The following is a 24,138-nucleotide window of genomic DNA, read 5'->3' as shown; positions in this document are numbered from 1 at the left end:
TATATTTGCTGTATTTATCCTATAACTTAATAAAGCAGCTGCTAAAATGGAAATACCAATGCTGCTTAGCAACCCAGAAAACTTTTGAAGGTTATTCCTGATTCCAGTTGCTACCATGAAAATGAACAACATTTCTGCCATTCATGCTGTTAGATGCTTGCTTGGAATAAGTCACTATCCTTTTAGAGGCCCCAATTCAGCATAGTGCTTAAGTGCATGCCTAACTTTAAACATGTGAGTAGTCTGGGACTATACTAAACTTACTCAGTTTTAGGTACAAGCTTAAATAACATGCTGAAAGGAGCTAAAATTATAACACCAGAATGTAGGAAATACTGTCATCTTAACCTTCTAAAGATGCCTAGAGACAGGATTTTGTAACACTAACAGCAAGTGCGGTAATAGCAGATATGTGCTTGCTATTAGTACTATGAAATGTAGTCAATTTCAAAAAAGAAGTTAAAAATAGTTTCACTATTGAGTGTCCCTGCCAATTTTTGAAGTCTTGTGATATTTTCCCTTCTCCTTCCACTAAGTTTCTCCCCCCCTTCTTGGTGTGTGAAAGACCCCACAAACAACAAGGGAATCTGAGTGGATACTCAGGGGATACAGTAAGACTACAGACAAATAGCACTGTCAAATGCGCAAAGTAAACACTGAAAATACACTGAATAATTCAGTGGAATCCATCTGAGCAAAAGGGACCAACTGTGGAGAACTGATTGAAGGATTACGTCAATATTTTTTCCCCTCCGTTGTGTCAAGTTAACAGTAATTTTAAGTTTTGTTCATAATAATAGTAGGCAAAACATTTTCAGACAAGATTTTAAGTTGATATTGTATCTTTAAAGGGTCCAATTATAGTAACAAAGATATACCTTGCAGAGATTTTATCTATAATACAGATGCATATACAGTATACACTATTATTGTATGAACGCCAGGATTTCACACAAGGTATAAGTTTCCAACCCATATGTGTTATATCTGCTAATACTTTTATGCTGTCACTAAAAACTGTGACCTTCAAGCCACAAACTTTCTCTCTCACCTCATTTTGTGGATACTGTTTCAAAAGTTCTTTTTGCATCTCTCTAGTTTTTTTCTGTACAGAATCCATGAGACTCTTCAGTCCTGAGCCTACTCCATCATAAATGGCAAGTATAAAATCTTCCTAAAAAATATTCAAAATATTTAATATTCAAATAATGGTTTAAAAAACGGACATTTGCATCAATGTATTTGTAACATTTTGTTATATTAGGCAAATTGACCAACACAGACAGACCAACTCTTATGCCCAACTTAGACCTAATGTTGTCAATAGGGTTCTGATAATGCTTTTCCTTTGAGAAATCTGCATCTTCAGCTCTTATTCAGATTTCTGAGAATTCTTTTTTTAATAGACTTTTACAATGAGAATATTAGTGGCAAAAAACACACACAAAACAAATTATTTTAATTTCAAACTCTGCATACAGGCTGTCAGCACAGGATTTTTTTTTTTTTTTTAAACTTAGATCTATTGACCTGTTTTATCCTTCCCATGGTAAAACAATTTTTAATATCCAGGACTCAGTGTGAACACATAAAAGCTGCTATATCACTGCACTGAGGCCTGGTCTATGCACACATTTTGTATTAGTACATCTATTTTCGTTAGAGGTAAGATTTTTACCACAATAGTTATAATTATCCACATTAAGGTTGTATCAATATAAAGGTGCCTTATACTGGGACAGTTTATTCCTCGTCCCATATGGCAATAAGTTATACAAATATAAAGATGCCTTATATCAGTATAATTTCAGCCACATTAGGGAGGTTGTTCCATTTTAACTATATCAGTACTCTTAAATGATTTAGGGTTATAAACAGGGTTTAAGTCATTAACTTTAAAAAATGCTCTGTTGCATTCCAAAGGTGCTATGCAAGACCAAATTTTATGCTATAGATATTACATTTATGTGACAATACACTGTGTTAGTGTATTAAATGTGCAACTATGAAAATCTGAGTGTAGACATTTAAATTATTTTAAATCTTGCCTTCACACTACTACGGTGAAGAATATACTTTCTATAGTATTCAGAAGATACCTTTATTTTGATCCAGTGGAGTAGTCACAGTCCATAAAAAGTTCTGATATTAATCTTGAAAGGTGTTGTATCCAACAAAATTTTGTTTTTTACCTGTGAGATAGTTGCATCTTCTTTGATCTCTTCAGAAAGGTGTAGGTCAGATCCTATAAGTGCTGTCAAGTGTCCTACATGTTTTCCTGCTTGTTTCACTATTTGGATTATTTTGTTGTGTGCTTCTGTTACCATTGAGGATATATCTGAACAACAACCCTGAGAAATGAAAATAATAATTTAGTTAGAAAACTTCTGCAATAAAAGTGTCAATGTTTTATATGTGCAATTGAAAACGGTGTTTAAACTATCCTGAAGCATTAACAATATCATATCCTTATATTACTACTAAGTGGCTCAGTCATTGTCTCAAATAAAAATGGAATGAACCTCGCGACCACATACAGAAAAGTTATTACAATTACACTGCAGGATTAAAAATCACGACTGCAAATACATGTTAGAATAGAATAGAAGAAATAATAAATGGGTTTAAAAAACCCATAATCAATAACTTTATATAGAATGGCACTGAACGGACAATGACAAGTCTATCAAATTAAAAAATAGCTAAAGAGACAATCATTTAAAAGAAAAGAATAATAAGCGAGCATACTTGTGGGAAGTGCTGTATACTTATTCATCCAGCAAAGCATTCATGGAGAAGATGATTAATTTAAAACTGGCTATAGGCATCTTTATCATATCTTTTACCAAGTCACCTTGTGATTATATGCATTGTGTGCCAGATTGTTGTTACAAAGTCTATGGCCAATAATATAATAAGAGTATATACATTACACAGCTCTAGATATAGTTTTAATTATTTTTCTTTCAATTATTTATATGAAAATATAGTGGATATAATTTACCTGCAACAGTAATTGTAAATAACCTCCCAAGTTTTTTACACCCTGTCTCAATTCATCAGTTTTTAGGGAATCAGTGCACTTTTGGAAACTATTAAGCCAATGCTCAGTTAGAACCACAAGTTGTTCAAAAGCAGAGGTAATTCTGATGCTGCAGGACTGAGTAGCACGATCAAGAAAGAAAACTACAAAAAAAAAAAGAAGATTAATCAGAATCTCAGGTCTGCAAATGAAAGCAAGAACATTTATACTTATGTGTAAGACATGACAAAATATCAGTGTAGAATATTTTGTTTATGTTAGTAAGAATTAAGCTTACAATTATCTTGACTTTCTTCATCTTGTTGTTCATAGGCATTTGAAATGCCAGTTACTCCAGTATAAATAGTAAGCAAATTAGTTAGGAGACTATCTGCTATACTCATTTCTTCTTCATGATTCTGTCCTAGTAAATCCAAAGCTGAACCAATTAATTCTTTGCAAATTCCAGGTAGAAATGATTCAGAAGAACTTGAACATATGCTGCTGGATTTATTGACTGAACCTGTATTAATAGAAGAGCAACATGAATTAAAAGTTCCTTACAAAAGTAGTGGGTCTGTTAGACAAATGTATCCTCTTATGATAGTTTCATGTTGGTTCCTTCTCTCTACTATCTAACCTGAAGGATGAAAATAATTATGAAAAATAAATTAGACATACTTCTGTTGAGAAAATTTAATCCCATAAAAGTTTCTATTAGTTAAACGAAAAAAGCATGGAAAGAAAATAAGCGTATTTTAAAGTGAAATAGATAGTAATATATGCTATCACAAAGCTATTCTTATAGCTACTTATCAGTAGCTATGATAAAAGAAAAGCACAGCTGATCTAAAATGAGTGAATACATACAAGTATAAATACTTGGGAGACTCAGGTAACTTATATCTGAAAAACATATGTTTTACAATTTTAATGTCTGAAATTTGTAACCAACAAACCAGAGACAATGTCAGAGAAGTTGAGTAACTAGCAACATCTCAAGCAAAGACTCACTCAGTGACTGTACTGGAATTAATAGTCTCTGGTACAGCCAACACTAGGCGCTAGGTGACAGCATCATCCTAGTTAACCTTCAATGGCTAAGTGTAGCGAGTTTCCAGCCAAAACTCTCAGCATGATAGGCAGGAGCCTTGCTTACGAGGGTTTTACCCTCAAGAAGGATGAGACAAAGATTTAGGCAAAGAAATGTTGTGAGGTCTACAGGCGTGCACAGGAACACCCACTACAAATATGAATATTTTACTTGTAAAATGTCAGGCTTCTCATTTTCTTTACAATAAATTCTCAAATTATTACACAGGCATAAATTACTATTAATAATAATAAGCTATAAGTTTCCAGCTTCTCAGTATGAAATAAAAGGTAATCTGCCATACAAAAAAAAAAGTACCTGATAAGTGCGATGTGTGTAGAGTCTGGATTGGCTGCAATTTTATATCAGACAAACATCCAGAAATTCTCCTGTTCCTCATGAAACTTCTGCTCCTAGAATATGAGGGCATAGAGGGGAAACACAAGAGAGACAGGTCTTTATTTAGATTTCTTCCAGAAGGTCAGTGGAAAATTGCAGACATTTGCCCTCAGAAAGATCAGTGAGAATCCCACTTATCTTTCAGTGACCGGATCAAAACAGCACAGACTATAAGGTGTACCAGTCATCACTGTCCCCTTACAGGGGGTCGGGCTGGAGACTCTTGCCTATATGCTCGGGGTCTTACTGATCGCCACATTTGGGGTCGGGAAGGAATTTTCCTCCAGGGCAGATTGGCTGAGCCTCTGGAGGTTTTTCGCCTTCCTCCGCAGCATGGGGCAGGGATCTCCAAACAGGATTGGGGACTTCAACAGCAGAGTCCAGGGAAGGGGTAGGGACGGTTTTATGGCCTGCAGCATGCAGGGGGTCAGACCAGATGATCATAATGGTCCCTTCTGACCTTAAAGTCTATGAGTCTATATGAGCCAGGAAATAAAGATCAGGGTTGATCCTCAGTTAATGTAAAGTGTCATACTGCCATTTGAGTCAATGGAATTATGACAATTTAACTGAGCTGACTATCTGCCCCTACTCTCCAACTAGAACTCCTGTGTGACTCACTCTTATTACACTGGACCCTCTTCAATTTGATTATATAAGCAGGAATGATGATCAATTAAAATAACAGAATTTTCCTCCTCAAGAGCCTGCTTTCTCCAAGTTCAGTTCCTTCCAATATGAATGAACAATGCATTAGCCCAGTGGATCTCCACCAGGTTTCAGGGTGTCCGTCAGGCAGGACCAGTGTTGGACTCACTGGGGCCCAGGGCAGAAAGCCTAAGCCCTGCTGTGCAGGGCTGAATCCCAGGGCCATGGGCCCCACCACACGGGGCTGAAGCAGAAGTCTGAGCAACTTAGCTTCACAAGGCTCCCTGTCGTGTGGACCACTGGATAATTGCCCCGCTTGCTACTCCTTAATGCTGGCCCTGGCTTTTATATGCAGAAAATAAGTTCTTGTGGCACAGGTGTGCCATGGAGTTCTTAAAATCACATGTTGGGGGGGGCCTCAGAAAGAAAAAGGTTGAGAACCCCTGCATTAGCCTACACACCACCCTATCTACAAGTCTCACCCTCAATCCTAGAATTCTAGGAGAGGGTGGCTATCTTGACTCAGCCACAGAAAATGGGAATAGAACTTCTCTTTATGTGCCTGCAGAGCACAGACCTTGTGTTCTGAACATAGTACCTCAGCAGGCATCCAGGGAAGAGGCTAGACTAACCATGGAGATCTTGTCTTCTCTAAAAAAATAATAATAATAATAATTTTTTTCCCTTAAAAACCATATATTAGCTAACACATGGTATCTACCATGTGGCAAAATCCTAGTGCCAATTTTCACATCCATTTGCTGTGCAAGATAAACCTTAGACTACCTGCTAGCTAACATGCAGTAAAAAACCTCCAACCTTCTTACCTACAGTGGGCATACCCTGAAAAGATTTAGGACCATAGGGGCATGGACACAAATGGAATGCCATGTTCTTCTACTTATCCCTCTACCACATGGCTCCCTAAGGGAGGGCAACTCTAAGCACCATGCTCATTTGGTCAGAGTCCCTGCTGACTAAGTAAACACTCCCCCCATCATAAACATTCTGCTTAGCAATGTAGGTGGCTCCAGATGCGTCAGACTTATTGATACCAGGTGTCCTTACATTCATATAAACAGCAGTATGCCCCCCTTAGCTATGTGAGGTTCCTGGTGCTATCCAGACAGATCAAATATACTAACACCATAGTGTTATCAGAGTTTATGAGGAAACACCTGCATACCTTGGAGGCGGTCATCTTAGCTGACCTTAGATTGGGGCAAATTCAATTAAGTCAACTTGAGATATAGACAGTACCTGAAAATCTCAAGTTAAGGGGATTTGCAACAGAACAAAGCCCACTAGCTATACCTGGATGAATAGTCGTCAGACTCCGAGCTCTTCCTCTGTAGAAGCTGCTGACTGAGCTGGACTGATCTCTCTTGTTTGAACAGAAACTAGACTAAGTGAGGCTCAATTTTAATAACTTATAAGGCCCCCATTACTTTACTATCTGAGCATCTAACAGTCTTTAATGTATTTATCCTCTCAACACTTCTGTGAGGTAGGGTAGTACTATTATCCATATTTTACAGATGGGGAACTGAGGCGCAGAGACTGTGACCTGCCCAAGGTCACACAAGAGGTCTGTGGCAGAGCAGGGACTTCAACCCAGGTCTCCCCAGTACTAGGCTAGTGTCCTAATCCTTGGACTATCCTTCCTTTCTAAAGCTTGGAGAAAACAAAGGACTGCTTCCTCCCTGGTTCATAGGGCTTAGCAACATGAAATCTGGGCCTGCCCCTTTAGAGAAGAGGCTGATTTTTGGACCCTGTCAGAAGAAAATAACTTCAGTCAGCCACCCACCTTCCTTTTTAAGGGAATAAGTGACAATAGCTTTGCTTTTCTCTGTGTCTATTTGCTCGTTTAACAAACTTAACACTGCATGTCAGGGGTGGCATCAAAGGACACAGAATGCTTTTTCAAAAACAGAAACTGCTAATTACCCAAATCCACACATTTTTTAATGAATTCTTACTCGCTCTCCATGCCATGAGGTTCAGTATTTTCTTTCCCCCCTGCTATAATCAGCAACATCACAAACTCCTCATAGCATATTGAATTCAATTTCCTTCACCATTAGTGATGTCACCAAGTGTTACAGAAAAAAAACAGAACCTTGAACTCAGGTATTGACAATTCAAAATCTTTTTCTTTCAATTCACTTTTATACAGGATATTGTTTAAAATAGGCAGATTAAATACACAACTGAGACTCTGACATTGCACAGGAATAGCATTCAATTACTGCCCAGCAAGCAACAGACCAGGAAAGCTGTTGCCGTTCCAACTTTATTCTATTGTTAAACCAATATTTAGACTAGAAATAAAGAAACTGCCTGTCAGATTCCTTTTAAAGAACTTTTATTTAACCCCAGGGTAGAATTTACTTTGGGCTGTCAACAACGCATATAAAGATTTACAATCAGCTGAACTAAACTGCTTTACTGCAGAATAACAGTATCATATCTGTGCCCAGTAGCAAAGCCATAATTAAGGATCTGTCAGCATTTCCATTATAAGCTACTATTTGCAGGAGTTTGCAATTCAGTCGTAAACACGGTTACAAGGCTAAAACTTCATGTACAAGGTCTTGGCTCAGCTGCAATTTACTTTTTTAAATATGATGCTTTTAAATTATAGAAGTGTAAATAAAACCTTCGGAACCAGACGCTATTTTGTACTTCCGATAGCTAAAAACATTTGGGGGGAAAAATTGTTTTAAAACATAACATATTTTTGGTATTTTTCACCTTTCCCAAAAAAAAAACCCCACACAGTTTCAAGATTTAGGATAGGGCTATCAAACAATTAAAAAATGAATCATGATTAATTGCGTTATTAAACAATAATAGAATATAATTTATTTACTTTTTTTGATGTTTTCTATATTTTCAAATATATTGATTTCAATTACAACACAGAATGCTGTTGAGTTAAAACCTGCATTCAAAAAATAAAACAATGTAAAACTTCAGAGCCTACAAGTTCACTCAGTCCTACTTCTTGTTCAGCCAAACACTAAGAAAAACAAGTTTGTTTACATTTACAGGAGATAATGCTGCCCACTTCTTAATTATAATGTCACCTGAAAGTGAGAACAGGCATTTGCATGGCACTCTTGTAGCCGGCATCGCAAGATATTTACATGCCAGATGCGCTAAAGATTCATATGTTCTTTGATGCTTTAACCACCATTCCAGAGGACAAGCGTCCATGCTGATGACGGGTTCTGCTCAATAACAATCCAAAGCAGTGTGGACCGATGCATGTTCATTTTCACCATCTGAGTCAGATGCCACCAGCAGAAGGTTGCTTTTCTTTTATGGTGGTTTGGATTCTATAGTTTCTGTATCAAAGTGTTGCTCTTTTAAGACTTCTGAAAGCATGCTCCATGCCTCATCCCTCAAACTTTGGAAGACACTTCAGATTCTTAAATCTTGGGCCAACTGCTGTAACTATCTTGCAGTGAAAGTGGTCTTAAAACAAACAAGATGTGCTGGGTCATCATTCAAGACTGCTATAGCAAGAAATATATGGCAGAATGCTGGTAAAACAGAGCAGGAGACATACAATTCTTCCCCAAGGAGTTCAGTCACTAATTTAATTATGCATTTTTTTTTAAATGAGCATCATCAGCATGGAAGCATGTTCTCTGGAACGATGGCCGAAGCATGAAGAGGCATATGAATCTTTAGCGCATGTGGCACATAAATATCTTGCGATGCCAGCTACAAGAGTAGCTCCGAATGCATGTTCTCAGTTTCAGGTGACATTGTAACTAAGAAGTGGGCAGCATTATCTCCCACAAATGTAAACAAACTGGTTTCTCTTGGTGATTGGCTGAACAAGAAGTAGGACTGAATGGACTTATAGGCTCTAAAGTTTTACATTGTTATGTTTGAGTGCAGTCATGTAACAAAAAACCCCGACATATGTAAGTTCCACTTTCATGATAAAGAGATTGCACTACAGTACCTGTATGAGGTACACTGAAAAAATACTGTTTCGTTTATCATTTTTACAGTGCAAATATTTAATAAAAATAATAAAGTGATCACTGTACACTTTGTATTCCGTGTTGTAATTGAAATAGATACATTTAAAATGAAGAAAAACATCCAAAAATATTGAATAAATTTCAATTGGTATTCTATTGCTTAACAGTGCGATTAATTTTTTTAATAGTGATTTATTTTTTGAGTGAATTGCGTGAGTTAACTGCGATTAATCGACAGCCCTAATTTAGGATTATAAAGTAACTGCTGTGCATGAAAGATAACTATTCTCTTTAGTTAGATTTACTGCTTACTTGATAGTCCACAATGTTGAAGGTATTATAGCTTTACAATGCCCACTCAAAAAGTCATAAAAAATATATTGTACCTATATACACTAAGTCTGCCTTTAAAAGGTACCCTTTTTTATTTTTTCCATGATACATGAATGTGGCCTGAGGTTGGGGGGGAGGGGGGGGTTTAAAATTCAGGTACGAATTCATGCCCCCACAACTTTAACTCTGCCCCTCAGAGCTGGCAATAGCCATTGGGAATTATCTGTATGTACTCCAGCTTTATTCACTGTATTAAGTATAACTATACTGAATGGCAGAGGAAGCTGTAATAGCTTGGAAGAGCTGTGATTGTGATACGAGGTGTCCTGAGAGACTGCGGCCCTCTAGGGGTGGTGTGAGCCCCTCTCCCTGACCCGTGTGTGTAATCACATGAAAGAGGTGCAAGAAAGGGAAAAAAAGGGGTGCCTGTGTCCCTTGTCAGACCCAGTATGCTTCATTTCATCGCTGCGCTATGTAGGCAGTCACTAGCAGGGCCTGGGATCTTCTTGCCATGGGGATTGTCAGCAGTTAGGTGAGAAATTAGCATGGTCTGTGATTTTTAAGGAAGGGTAAGTGAAAGGATAACGTTTGGTGGTATAGTGTGCCTAAGGTGAAGTGGTTGTGAAAGGGATTGAACGGGTGTAAAATTTAGTATATGTGGAGTTTTTTCTGTGGAATAAGCTAAGTATGAAAGTATAGGGAGCGCCTGAGCAATACATAGCAAAGGCACGTGAGAGTATCTGTTATGGGCTTATTGGGGCAGATTTAAGACTGCACAGACATTTACTGTAACTCTGTATTTCCTGGTTTTCACAAGTTTGAGCTTTGCTGAACTCAATATTCTGGTAGGGCGTTATCACCAGGCAACCTTAACTCTGCATTAAAGTTTGGGGGTGGAGTTGTTTTTGCACATTTAATAGATATAATGGCAAACCACTCCTAGTATAGACATGGTCAAGTCCATGTGACTGGTTCCTCTAAAAAAAAAAAAAAACCCACCACTCTAGACAAACATTCAATCTCAGGAATTAAATTGATTGCTACTTTGTAAAGGTAAGTCTGGACACTCCCCAAAGTATCTTAAGCTAATTGTCAACCAGTTAGGTAAAAACTTTAGTGCAGACAAGCCTTAAAATAGACCTCCAGCAAAAGTAATGCAAGACTCAACATTGTTGATATCTCCAAGGGAAAACATAAGGAAAAAAAGCATTAGAAAAAACCCACACCTTTCAGGCCTCCTAGGTACATCATAAAGTAACAAGATGGGGAGTCATCCATATTTTTTTTTTAAGGTTACTTTTTTTAAAAAGATACAAAAAAGTCACTGCTAAGTGCATCACATTCACAATAGGAAAGTCATTAATATGCATGAAGAGCATACTTCTGCCATTCCAAAAATACATGAAATTATATTTATTTTATCACTATTGGCATAATGTGTCCAAAAGAGCCTCAGAGCTTGCTAAGATTATATCCGTGCAATTCCACCCTCCTCGCAAATACACAAGTTGAATGGGAAATAATTTTTAACGTGTAAGTGTCAGCACCATAATAAGGCAAACAAAATCAATAATGCAGATTTATTCAGACATTTAATTATACCAATCAACAAGTTTCTGAAAATGTAATTTTTAAATATAAAAAATTAGAATAATAAATTATTTACCTCCTTTTGGAAAAGGAAGAAACAGATGTAGTTGTAAGGTCAGGTTCCCACTCATCAGCAGGATCATAAAAAACATCATCAGCTTTGTTACTACCGTTACTCTGAAAGGAGAAGAAAATCTAGTTCTTTTAGATATGTTAAAGAGAGGAATGGTATAATAAAAGTTTACAATTCATTTGTAAAGAAAGTAGGATGGTCTTGAATATTAGCATTTGCCTTTTGAAATAAATGTTTGTTTGCTTGCTTAAGGTTATGTCAACTTGAGACACAAAGGTTTAATGTAAACTGATTGCAATTAACTTGAAGTACTTAACATATTTGTAAATGCTAATGCAGAAAGGTCTCCACAGATTTGTTCCAGGCTACAAACTTTTATGGAGTGTCCACACTAGTCTTTACAAACAAGATAAAAGTTTAGGAAAGACAATGTTATCCAGCATCCAGGATTTGGGAGAGCCAAGGACAAAACTACTTTTCAGTTCACTCCCTAAGCCAGAAGCATAAAGACTCAATGCATTTAGATTTCACTAAAGTATCTTGCATTATTATAACATTTAGAAATACATTCTAGCCATATTTTTCCCATATGTAATAGCACCTGTTCTCTAGTATTGCCAAGACCAAAGCAGGTCCTAACAATAAATATATCTAAACAGAGTTTTGTTATTTGATGCACATACATAGAAACAGAATTTCCGCCAACTCCGTCCCCACACTTCCTTCAGTATTATCTAGTTCAAATTTTGTAAATGGAAGAATTCTGGAGCTTTCTTCTTAAATTTCTGATTTCAGATACCTACATGTGTCTGAAGAAATTACCCTTTCAAATGAAAGGGTTTCAGGTTTCACCATTTGAGGGGCAATTTTGTTTGCAAGGTTTGATAAAAGTTACAGAACAACATTTTCCAAACATGAAAAGCCAGTATTTTTTCTGAGAAAATTTTCTGATGGTATTTTTGGGGCTCTAGTAGCACAAATAGTTTTTTTCAAATTCCAAGCTTGCCACTGAGTTAGGCCTGCTCTACACTTCAAAGTTAGGTTGACGTGTCAACCTGGTTGTACACTTAAATGTCTCTTCCACTGATGTATGTGCCCCATTACACTAACATAGAAACACCAGCTCCCTGAGCAGCATTGTGCTATGGTCAATGTGCAGAAATCAACACAGCTCAAGTATAGCATGGAGTTACCCATGTCAACCCAAAAAGTCCTCCAGCAGCTGCCGCACAATGCCCGACACTGACTGCTCTGGTCACAATTGTTAACTCCAAGGGTCATGCATGCCAGAAGCCCCCCCACCTTTAAAACCCCTCATGTATTTTGAAATGCCTTTTCCTAGTTGTTCAGCTAGGTGAGCATACCTCTATCTGCTCTCCCTTGTTGTATGCAACTTCCCAGCTGACTATGTCAGCTACACACTCCAGATGCACTCCTGCCTGGAGTAGAGAGGAGCTATTTGATCTCCTGGGACTGCGGGGAGAAGGGCTGTGCAGGCACAGCTCTGAACCAGCTGTAGAAGTGTCAACATCTATGAACAGAACTAAGGGGATGCAAGAGAAGAGGGTATGACAAGGACCAGCAGCAGTGTCATATGAAAGCCAAGGAATTGTGGCAGGCCAATCAGAAGGCCAGGGAGGGTAACAATCCATCTGGTGCCGAGTCATAGACCTCCTGCTTAAACCCCACCACCACCCAGCACACCACCTTAGATACCTCTGAGGAGCCTGAGTCACAGGCCCCTGCCATGAACAGTGAGGAGGAGGATGACAACGACAAGGAAGGGGTGGTGGCATATGGGGACAGGTGACCAGGAGGGTCCAGCTGTGTTGCAAGCTGGAACCTGTTTTTGACTCCATTGCAGTTCAGCCAGTCTCTGCAGTTGAGCATAGGCAAACCTGACATAGGGGAAGGAACCTCAGGTAAGAATGTAAATAAATTTCTCATTACTGTGAGGGCATCCCTAACAGCAGGACACAGCTATCCATTTTGCATTAATTTACTTGTACTACAAGAGGTAGAGCTGCTATCTGCTATTCGTTCCCCTGTAGAGTTAGGGGGGCCATGTGGAGCAGTTTGTTTATGTACATGGGGCTGTTTTTGTAAATGAATAAAACTCCTTTGTTTTGAAAGTTGTTCATCTTTATTAGTTAACACACGTTGTGTAATGCCTGCTGGCAGTGAAAGTAGTGGTCTCATACACTCGCAATCTATAGGATCAGTGTCAGCGTAGTCGTAATAAGTGTACATCAAGCACACCAACATTAACAGGTGATTGTAGCAGGGTGCTGGTGCAAAAGCACCTCATTACCCCTGCTCAGCCTGCTCCAATCAAGAGAAATAGATTGGGGCTGGTGAAACAGACCTGATGCCTGGCCTGCAGATTGGCTCCACCTGCGGGCCTGACAAGCCAGCAGTTATAAGGGCTGGGAGCCAGCAGAAAGGCCAGCCAGGGAAAGGTCAAGTCTCCTAGCTGCGGGCTGACTGTAGGAAAAGGGAGAACTAACCCTGCATGCCTTGTATATAGCTCAACACTGGTGGTGGGAGAACTGTGTGTGTAAATAAAGCCATGGGTGCTGCATAACTGGAGGCCTCTCTGCACTTTATTGGGACAGCTAGCGGGCCCAGGAAGAGGGGCAGGGCAGTGGACTTGTTACAGTGATACATGCACAGAAGTACAGCAAACACCACACAATTCCTAACAGGCCTCCAAACTGCAGTGCCAAGTTGAGTACAGTACACGACAGCACATTGCTGTGGCTTGCTGTTAAAATGCTCTTTCAAAGCTCCCTAAGACGTATAGCTCCTCGTTGAGCTCATCTGAAAGCCCTTGAGTCTAGCTGTTCAAACTCAGACCACAGCCACTTCACCACCACCCCTGCAGCAAGTTTTCCCACTTTGCTTCACAATTATTATGCAGGACAACAGGAAGCTATAACCATTGGGATATTTTTTGCACTGACATCCAATCTGGTGTGTTGACAATCCCAGCGCCGTTTCAATCTACCAAAAGCACATTCAACTGTCATTCTGCACTGCTGTAGTTGACTCTTTCCTTGGTGCTGTCAAGATTACTGGTGTACAGCTTCTAGCATTTCAATGGGGGAGGGATAGCTCAGTGGTTTGAGCATTGGCCTGCTAAACCCAGGGTTGTGAGTTCAATCTTTGAGGGGGCCACTTAGGGATCTGGGGCAAAATCAGTATTTGGTCCTGCTAGTGAAGGCAGGGGGCTGGACTCGATGACCTTTCAAGGTCCCTTCCAGTTCTAGGATATGGGATATCTCCATTAATTTAAATTTAATATTGTCAATGGTAATCTGCCAGTTGGGAAGGACAGTCCATACTTGTAGCTTTCTGAACAGTCCTGTGTTCTTAAAGTGTCATGCACCTTCCCTGACCAGCCAACATTGATGCATCCCCAGTGATCCACCAACACTTGCATAAGCGTGGAAAAAAAGACAGTTACCTTTTCCATAACTGGTGTTCTTTGAGATGTGTTGCTTAGATCCATTCTATAATAGGTGGCGGGGGGGAGCCAGTGGCACCCCCTTATACTGCACCATGCGGGCGCCACTCCAGAGGGTGCCAGAGCCAGTCCGCCACAGATAATGCTAAGAAAAACTTCAGGCATATGGCAAGCACACACACCTAATATGGAATGGACATGAGCAAGCACTAAAAGAAGTAGTTACCCTTTATGTTGATGTACTCTGTAGTAAGGTGAACTAGGGCCAAAACAGGAACGTGCATGCTGTCTATTGCTCCACCGCAGTTTGGGAACCCCTTAACTGAAAAGCCATCCACTATATCCTGCACATAGCAGAGAATCACAGTCCTACACAGCAGGAAATGATTAATGGCCCTGCACTTTTGCATGACAATGGCCCTCCACAGTCGATTTTCCTACTGACTGGTAGCAATCCAGCATTGCAAATTTCCACAGTGCGATCACCACTTGCTTCTCCACTGTCAGTTCAGCTCTCAGTTTGGTGCCCCTGCACTGGATGGCTTGGGTGAGCTCAGCACACAGATCCAGGAATGTGGCCTTGTACATCCAAAAGTTCTGCAGCCACTGCTCATCATCCCAAATCTGCATTATGAAACAATTCCACCACTCAGTGCTCATTTCTTGGTCCCAGTAGTGGCACTCCACCATTAGCAGTGGTTCTGTGAATGCCACCAACAACCTTGAATTGGTTCATGCTATGTCCCACACCAAAGTGACTGCCAGGAAATCATCCCCACGGTTCTTCTTTGCAGCTCTGCAAATACTGGAGAATCGTGCATCCTGTGCTTTCAACACCCAGGACAACAGTGCAGAGCTGTGCAAGCCCCATGCTCGCTCAGAGATGACAGACAGCGACAAGTCTCACACACGTTCATGGAAATTGAAAACGGGCAATAAAAATTATGGGATATAGATATTATGGGATGGAGTACACTGCATTATAGGAAGTTGACCCTTTGCTCTCAGTAACTTCTGCACTAGCTGTTTCTGCCCCACCTTGCTTTGCCAAAACTACCCAAAGAGAGCACACTGAGTGTTGCACTTTGGGATACCTCCCTATAGTGCACTGCACATTGACACAAACACTCCTGGTGAGTACACACAGTACTGACACAAGGTACCAAGTATGCACATACACAAGAGATATACTAACCGTAGTGGCTGTATGCTGAGTCAGCAAAGCTTTGTAGTGTAGACCTGGCCTGAATGCTCCATCAGAATTAGTGTTTTTGAAATGTTTGAAGAAATTTCATTTAGAAACAGCAAAAATCAAAATATTTGATTATAAACTTGACATAGCACATTGTTTTCTACTAATTTGTCAACAATGCATGAGGCTGTGCACAAAATAAATGCTGAAAGGAAAAAGAACAAGTGTGCATATATCCAGAGCATCACACACTGAAGCACGTATAAACTAAGACAAACTGTTTTATGGTCCCACTGGATAGCTGCACTGCAGCCAGCTCTCACCTCTGAATACCATCTACTATGTTTGTCTTAGTATGCAATTAGATTACACCCTTACATACTGCACACGCTGAAGAAAAGATTCAACTAGCAATAATCACACCTCAGATTAACCTCATTGGCTATGATACTGCCACTGCACAATACTACACTCTGCAAAGTTCCTGAAATGAACTGGAATGCAGCAGAAACACCACACTCGGTGCCCCTTTTGTTGCCCTCCTAAAAATGGAAAGAACCTGAAGAGGCCCAGCAGGTTGGGTGGATTTTTTTTTACTAGACTTTCTAAGCTACCCATTCTAAAACTTTACACAATGTATAAATCCATGGTGCTCTTTAGGACATATTGACCTAGAACATGGGCAATTTGCACTGCGCTTGTATGTTTATAAACAATTGTACAAAGATGGGTTTATTTACTCTGACACATTTTCCTCCCCCACAGACCAAGGCCGACCATTTTAACTTTGATATGCAATGGGAAAAGAAGTTGGATACAGACAAGACTAAATAAAAAGGGCAATATAATTGTGAAGGTGTTGTCTGCCTTCATGAAATTTCAAATTCTAAAAGTTTTTTTTAATATGTACAACTGTAGAGTCAAATACAGATACCTTTCTTCTTTTTTCCTGCCCCCCCCCTCTTCCTTTGCACATGCTCCTCTTACGTACAAAGCATTAACACCGACTATTCTAGGGTTACCATATTTCAATAATGCAAAAAGAGGACACTCCACAGGGCCTCGGCCCCGCCCCAACTCCTCCCCTTCCCCGCCCCCAACTCCGCCCCCTCCCCTGAGCACCCCACATTCCTCCTCCTCCCTCCCGCCCCACGGCTGCTGCTGCGCTGGGGAGGTTGCTTCGGCCCCCACTGCGGTGGAGAGTGGCGGGAGCTGCGAAAGTTGGAGCCCGGGGAGGAGGCGGTCCCCTTATCATGCCTCCCTATTTTCCCGGACATGTTCGGCTTTTTGGAAATTCCTCCCGGACGGGGATTTGAGGACCAAAAAGCCGGATATGTCTGGGAAAATCCAGACATATGGTAACCCTACCTCTGACACTCACCTCTCCCTCCACTGGAGGGACTCCTCTGTCCATACCTGTCCTGGGGCCTTCCTTTAAAGGGGCATCCCCATATCAGCAGGGTTTACTTGGAAAAGATAATATTTACTCCCTTGTGTGGCTGAGCTGGGCTGTGACAATCCAACCCATCATGAGTACTGTGAGAAATGGGGCACAACACTAACCAAGGCAGTGTCATTTCAAGGACTGTAGGGGCCTCGAAGTTCAAACAAACAAGCTATATAAGTCCTTTTCTTTACTGGCAAGCCAAATGGACGTTTTTCTAGAAGGGTATTTTTAGAAATCTCAGTATAATGACAAATTTCAAGCTCAGTTAATAACTTTTTTGTGAAATGATGCAGAGCACAATTAGTACAGAGACATGAATAGTGAGAGATCCAAGCTGGTTTGCCTGATATTGTGTAAAAATGTGTGTAACTTTGATATAGAAGGCCTTGCCAAACTAATCATCGTAGGCACAGGTACTTAGCATTTGATTAGATGCTCAGAGCCTAAATCAGTATGAGAGCGGATATGAAAAAATTATTTGATCTTTAACTTTTCACTGATGCAACAAACCATGTTCATGTGTCTTTTTACATGTACGACTGATCTCATGTAACAAAGTATAAAAGCTGAGATTTAAAAGGAGCCACACGTTTTTGGACTGGAATCCTCCCCTCCCACACACTTATAATTGGGGATTCTGAGAAGAATATCTAAAACTTAAATATTTTCACATGAATAATGTAAATTAATTTAGCTGCTATTGAAATAAATAATACTTTCCATTCTGCAGCACCTTTCACATGAGGAAATTAAAGTAACTTACAACCATTAAGGGCCAGATTGTGAACCAATTACTCCCATAAGTACCCGCTCACCAGTGTGAATAAGGGGTTCACAACTATGCCTTACTACACTCTTGTGATGCATGTATTGTTATCTCCGTCTGCAGATGGAGAAACTGAGTAAACTTGCCTGTGTGTGGGATGAGGTCTGAGGAAAGGATGTGACTGAGAAGTACCTAAAACTTAAATTTGATTCCTTTATAGCAAGATTATAAATATTACAAATTAAAACAAATTATTCCACCTAAAATGTTAAAGAAATAGGGCCAGATCTTTGGCTTGTGTAAATTGGCATAAGTCCATTTACTTCAATAGATCTATGTCATGATGCAAAATTTCTCTAATTCAGTGGTTCTGAACCAGGGGTATGCAAAGGTCTTCCAGGGGGTACATCAACTCATTTAGATAGTTGCCTAGTTTTACAACATGCTACATAAAATGCACCAGTGAAGTCAATACAAACTAAAATTTTTCATACAGACAGTGACTTGTTAATACTGCTCTATATACTATACCAGTGTTTCTCAATCTGTGAGTCGTGATTTATTTGATAATTTATATGGTAAAAATGAGAAAATAAGCAATTTTTCAGTAATACTGTGCTGTGATACTTGTATTTTTATGTCTGATTTTGTAAGCAAGTAGTTTTTAAGTGAGGGGTACTCAAGACAAATCAGCCTCCTGAAGGAGGTACAGTAGTCTGGAAACATTGACAACCACCGCTCTAATTGACCTGGATCAAGAACGTCTTTGTTTTACTTTCTATTTCTATAGTAAGGCTATTGGGATCTCAGCATTAAAATACAGTCTCAGAAGGATTTTTTGAATCATGTTTTTAAGAAATTTCATAAATGGACCACTGCACTTCCCCCAAATTAATGAGTCTGATGTTTCACTTTTTAAGACCAAAGGTCCCTGCATCTTCCAAGTATTAGAGTGAGCTGTTTTCCAGAAACCTAAAGGTGGAAGTTCATTAGCAATCTATTTGTGTGTAATACATTTTATAGTAACAAATAAAAAGGAAGTCACAACTGGTCTAATCAAATTTGTTTCCTGCCCTCTAGTCAGGGACATATCTCCCTGCTGTCAACAGTTCTCTCCGGAAACAGCAAAAGAAAGATCCCAGATCAATCTATGAAACTGAAAAGGGTATTCCCAGAAACACTGAGAAAATGAATGCCAAGGGCTTTTATTACACTTTACCAGATCCAAAAACTAGTGAAAATTTGAAAAAAAAATCCATAAGACCTTTTACAATTGATATTTTCTCAGAATGTATGAGCACGCGCGCACATACAATAGTTACAAACATGGGTCCAAGTCCAGAAGTCATTACTCAGTTTTTACTAAGTAAATGAGAGCTTTAGCTAAGGAAGGATGGAGTAAAAACTAAAACGCATAAAACCGAGTAAAAACTAGGATTTCCCCTACTCTACATAAAAAGCACAGATGTTTAGTTCATTAAAATCTGACAAATTCTGAATCTAACTTTAATTGATTTCATCAATATCTTAAATTAAATGTTTACAATTAGTGAAGTTTTTCATCAGTTTTTACAGACCTCATAGAGTTCTTTCATTGCTGCTAGCTTATATTCAAACTTCTCCGGGCTCCAGAAAGTTGCAATTCCCAGCTTGAGGTTACGAACCAGCACTTTAACAGAAGGTCCAGTGCCATCTCCTTGTTCTGATATATCATGTCTAATTAAAAAAAAAAAAAGAAAAATACAAAAGCCATGATCACCAAAATTAACAAAAGAGTGGACTAGGGGGACACTATGAGGCTAATAGTTTGCCAATAGGCAAAGATTACTTTTTGAAAAATTTGGCTTGCTTAAGTAACAAATAATATCAAGGGGCTAATTAAAATAATAGAATCATAGAACTGGAAGGAATCTCTAGAGGTCATCTAGTCCAGTCCCCTGCACTAGATGGCAGGACTAAATATTATCTAGGCCATTCCTGAGAGGTGTTTGTCTAACCTGCTCTTAAAAATCTCCAATGAGAGATTCCACAACCTCCCTAGGCAATTTATTCCAGTGCTTAACCACGCTAACAGTTAGGAAGTTCTTCCTAATGTCCAACCTAAACCTCCCTTGCTGCAATTTAACCCCATTGCTTCCTGTCCTAGCCTCAGGAGGTTAAGAAAAACAATTTTTCTTCCTCTTCCTTGTAACAACAGTTTTCAAATATGTAAAAGGTTATGTCCCCTCTCAGTCTTCTCTTTTCCAGACTAAACAAACCCAATTTTTTCCATCTTCCCTCCTAGGTCATGTTTTCTAGACCTTTAATCATTTTTGTCACTCTTCTCTGGACTCTCTCCAATTTGTCCACATCCTTCCTGAAATGTGGCACCCAGAACTAGACACAATACTCCAATTGAGGCCTAATCAGCGTGGAGTATAGTTGAAGGATTACTTCTCATGTCTTGCTTACTCCTGTATTAGGAGGGTTGTAATCAGGTTGGTTCTATAACATTTTCTTGTAATACAGTCAGATTCAAAGGAGAAATACCAAAATAGTATACAAGATCATGGCTCTTGAGAAGCCTTAAATAGAAGTTTCTTTGTCGTGTATTTATTATAAATCAGTTTACTCAAAATAACTTGCAAACCAACAGGTTTGCGTTAAGAGTATTAAGCAAAAGTCTTCTAAGAAAAAGATACGCTCATTCCACATCCAACACCAAATTTAGGGTTTTTTTTTTTTTTTTTTTTTTTTTTTAAAACACATGCCTAGTGTGTAAATTAGGTAACTCACCTGCCAAAGACTGTGTGCTTTCCTAATTTGCTACTAATGGTATTGGCCTCCTGGATCATCAGAGAGAGTTTCATAGAATTCCAGTTAGGCTTAACTAAATAAAAAACACATAAGATTATGGTCGACTGGATCAAACATAATGAAATGATTCCAGACCAAAAAAGGAGACCTTTAAAGGAGTTCGGTGGACAAGGCAGTCTCACGGACTTCCAATTTACTGAAAACACTAAAAGACAGTTCACACTTTCAAAGGATATGTCAAAACTGGAATGCCATTTAAATCACTGTAGGCATCATATTTGCATGGTTTTAGAAACAAATACATTTTACCTTTCTGCTCTGGTCCTCCAGCCTCCACAACTGTGTTTCCTGCTCTTTCCCACAAAGCCTAGACCGTCTGATGATGGGAGAACCTTTGGTCTGCTGAGGAAGTACGCTAATCTACATGTTTCTGTTTGTTCACCCAGCCCAACTAAATATGAACAAAGTATCACTCTAGCGCTGCCTGATGTGCATGTCTCAAGAAGGGCAAGGATCGCATCCCAACAATAAAGATGAAGATCTTATAACTTCAATACCATTGAGATAACATGTTGGGGTAAGAGATTAAGCTACTAGGATCCCATCTCAACCAGAAATGCAGCAATTTTCTCACAAGAAGGATAGTGAAAACAGAGACTAAAGAGGTCTCTCTGCCAGAAAGTAAACCTCCCAGCAAGCGGGAAGAGAAGAGGAGAAAGCCTCTCTCCATTGCCAGACAGCAGAGGAAATAATAATGAATTGAAAGTTACACTGTACACCAGGGGTGGCCAACCTGAGCCTGAGAAGGGGTCAGAATTTACCAATATACGTTGCCAAAGAGCCACAGTAATATGTCAGTAGCCCCCTACCTGCTCCCCAGCCCCCAGTGCCTCCTGCCTGCCGCCTGCCAGCAACCCCCACCAATCAGCGCCTACTCCCCCCTCCCACCACAATCAGCTGTTTCACCTGTGCAGGAAGCTATGGGGGGTGGGGGAGCGAGGGCATGCAAGGCTCAGGTGAAGGGGCCTTGGGGGAAAGGGTAGAGTGGGGACAGGGCTTGGGGCAGAGCAGTGTGCACCCCCAAGCACATTGGAAAGTTGGCATCTATAGCTCCAGCCCCGGAATCAATGCCTACTTAAGGAGCTACATATTAACCCCTGAAGAGCCGCATGTGGCTTTGGAGCCACAGGTTGGCCACCCCTGCTGTACACAATCTCTCTCTCTCTCTTCCCCCCCCCCCAAACACACACATACTAGTTATAGTTTTATTCCCATTTCCACGATTCTGCTGGAGAGTTTCTATTTCTTTAGCAATTTTCTGCTTCTCAGCCTCCAGAGCTTCAAGAATCTTTGCATGATGAATAGTATGATCTTCTAAAGCCTAAAGAAAAGACATATAGATCCATCCATGACAATGTTTTTACAAGAAGCAAAGGATAAAATGGGGTGAGAGGTTATTTTATCTTTTGAGACTGCATGCTTTACAATAAACTTTGATCCAATCCCTCTACTACATCAGTTAAGACAACACAAATTCTACCAATTTTCATTGCTTGCTTAAATTCTGACATGTAGATGTTAGAGCATTTATTATTTAAATGGGACTACTGAATTCAAGAAAAAGGGAACAGAATAATCTATCAATTATTTTAAAAAGAAAAAATCTATCATAGAAGTTTAAAGATGAAAGAAAATGTGCACTAGCAGTCATGGAAAATAATGAAGTTTTGGTGTCTACTGCAGTCAGCAAATGTAGACCCCTAACCTGGGTCAAAATGTAAGGTATTACATTTATTAATATGATTTAGGAATAATTCCTCATTTTCAGGGGTGCCGTCAAGTCTCCTTTCATGTTTTTAATCTGAGGAAACAAGTTTTGAAAGTATTCTGGCTCCTTCAGATATTTCCCCAAATGCTTAACATTCTAGACATTGCTTGCACTTATGCCTGAGTCCATCATTTTTGGTGAGCTCAACATTCCCCTAAGTTTGGAATATCAGCTACCCAGCCCCCATTACATAAAATTATAGCTGACCTTGTTATTTCTGATTCCCCAAATAGCAGCTGATTTAATAAGAGGGCAGTAAATGAGACACGTCCGTCTTAAAATCATTTTGGAAAGGACTATTTTTAAGAGAGCCAATGAAGTTAAATACTATTATAATGGTTTGTTTAAATATACGAGTGATCAGACAAGATGCATGTTTTAAAATTACCTGTCTGGTGGCTAATGTCTCCATTTCCAGACGCTTCTTGCTGAAATGTACTTCTAACTCAAGATGTTGCTTTGCTTTTTCCAGTTCTTGTATTTTGTTAGCAGTCTGCTGGTTATTCATTTCCTGAATTTGTTTCTTATGAGATTCTTCTCTCTAAAAAAAACCCAAAAGGACAGAATGAATGGGGTATGGAAAAATCACATGCTTCAGCTCATCCAACCCATTCGCTAAAGATGGATATTACAGTCTGTTCTCCTTTCAGTCCATGAAAGATTTATGGCCTCTATACATTAGAGAGATAAATTCACTTTCTCAGCAATGGGAGGTTATATCCCAGTCAATGAACATCAACTGTTATACCCTATAGTACAGAGGTGGGCAAACTACGGCCCGCGGGACCATCCTGCCTGGACCTTAAGCTCCCGGCCGGGGAGGCTAGCCCCCAGGCCCTCCCCTGCTGTCCCCTCTCCCCCGCAGCCTCAGCTCGCTGTGCTGCCAGCGCTCTGGGCGGTGGGACTGCAAGCTCCTGCCGGGCAACATGGCTGCGAGTGCCGCTGGCCTGCCCCGGTGCTCTAGACTGTACGGCAGTGTGGCTGCCAGTCCTGGTGCTCTGACCGGTATGGTAAGGGGGCGTGGTGATTCGATAATGGACACGGAGTCCCAGGGGGCAATCAGGGGACAGGGAGCAGCAGGCAGTTGGATAGGCGTGGGAGTCCCAAACGGCCTGGCAGGGGTGTGAATAGGGGTGGGGGCAGTCAGGGGACAGTGAGCAGGGGGGTTGGATAGTGGGTGGGGTACTGGGGGTGGTTAGGGGCAGGGGTCCCAGGAGGGGGCAATCAGGGGACAAGGAGCAGGGGGGGTTGGGGCTTCTGAGGGGGGCAGAAAGTGGGAAGCGGCAGGAGCTAGGCTGTTTGGGGAGGCACAGCCTTCCCCACCCGGCGCTCCATACAGTTTCGGAATCCTAATGTGGCCCTCAGGCCAATAAGTTTGCCCACCCCTGCTATAGTACATTTGCTGAGAAGTAAAGTATCATAAATTTATCACTTTGCCACCATATATTATTCTCTATTAATTATATCAAGCCAGCATACCCTGA

At 40.1% G+C, this 24,138-nt stretch overlaps 1 protein-coding gene and 1 non-coding gene across 2 annotated transcripts in view; both read right to left on the bottom strand.

Moving 5' to 3' along the window:
- KIF14 (kinesin family member 14) overlaps positions 1 to 24,138 on the bottom strand; it is a 99,029-nt gene that overhangs the window by 29,110 nt on the left and 45,781 nt on the right. Inside the window, exons 18-27 of the mRNA XM_005304371.5 lie at positions 23,043 to 23,195; positions 22,081 to 22,207; positions 20,806 to 20,899; positions 19,608 to 19,746; positions 11,163 to 11,263; positions 4,434 to 4,528; positions 3,321 to 3,545; positions 3,005 to 3,186; positions 2,193 to 2,351; positions 1,052 to 1,174 (exon numbers count right to left, since the gene is read on the bottom strand). Coding sequence (XP_005304428.3) covers positions 1,052 to 1,174; positions 2,193 to 2,351; positions 3,005 to 3,186; positions 3,321 to 3,545; positions 4,434 to 4,528; positions 11,163 to 11,263; positions 19,608 to 19,746; positions 20,806 to 20,899; positions 22,081 to 22,207; positions 23,043 to 23,195 — 1,398 coding nt within the window. The remainder of the gene's footprint in view (positions 1 to 1,051; positions 1,175 to 2,192; positions 2,352 to 3,004; positions 3,187 to 3,320; positions 3,546 to 4,433; positions 4,529 to 11,162; positions 11,264 to 19,607; positions 19,747 to 20,805; positions 20,900 to 22,080; positions 22,208 to 23,042; positions 23,196 to 24,138) is intronic.
- LOC112059025 (U4 spliceosomal RNA) lies at positions 16,144 to 16,285 on the bottom strand. Its single transcript, XR_010590123.1, has one exon. It is a non-coding gene; the product is annotated as a U4 spliceosomal RNA (small nuclear RNA).

Source organism: Chrysemys picta, chromosome 8 (assembly GCF_011386835.1).
Source record: "Chrysemys picta bellii isolate R12L10 chromosome 8, ASM1138683v2, whole genome shotgun sequence".
In the NCBI taxonomy this organism is placed as follows: Eukaryota; Metazoa; Chordata; order Testudines; family Emydidae; genus Chrysemys; species Chrysemys picta.
This window is presented reverse-complemented; position numbering and strand designations above follow the sequence as displayed.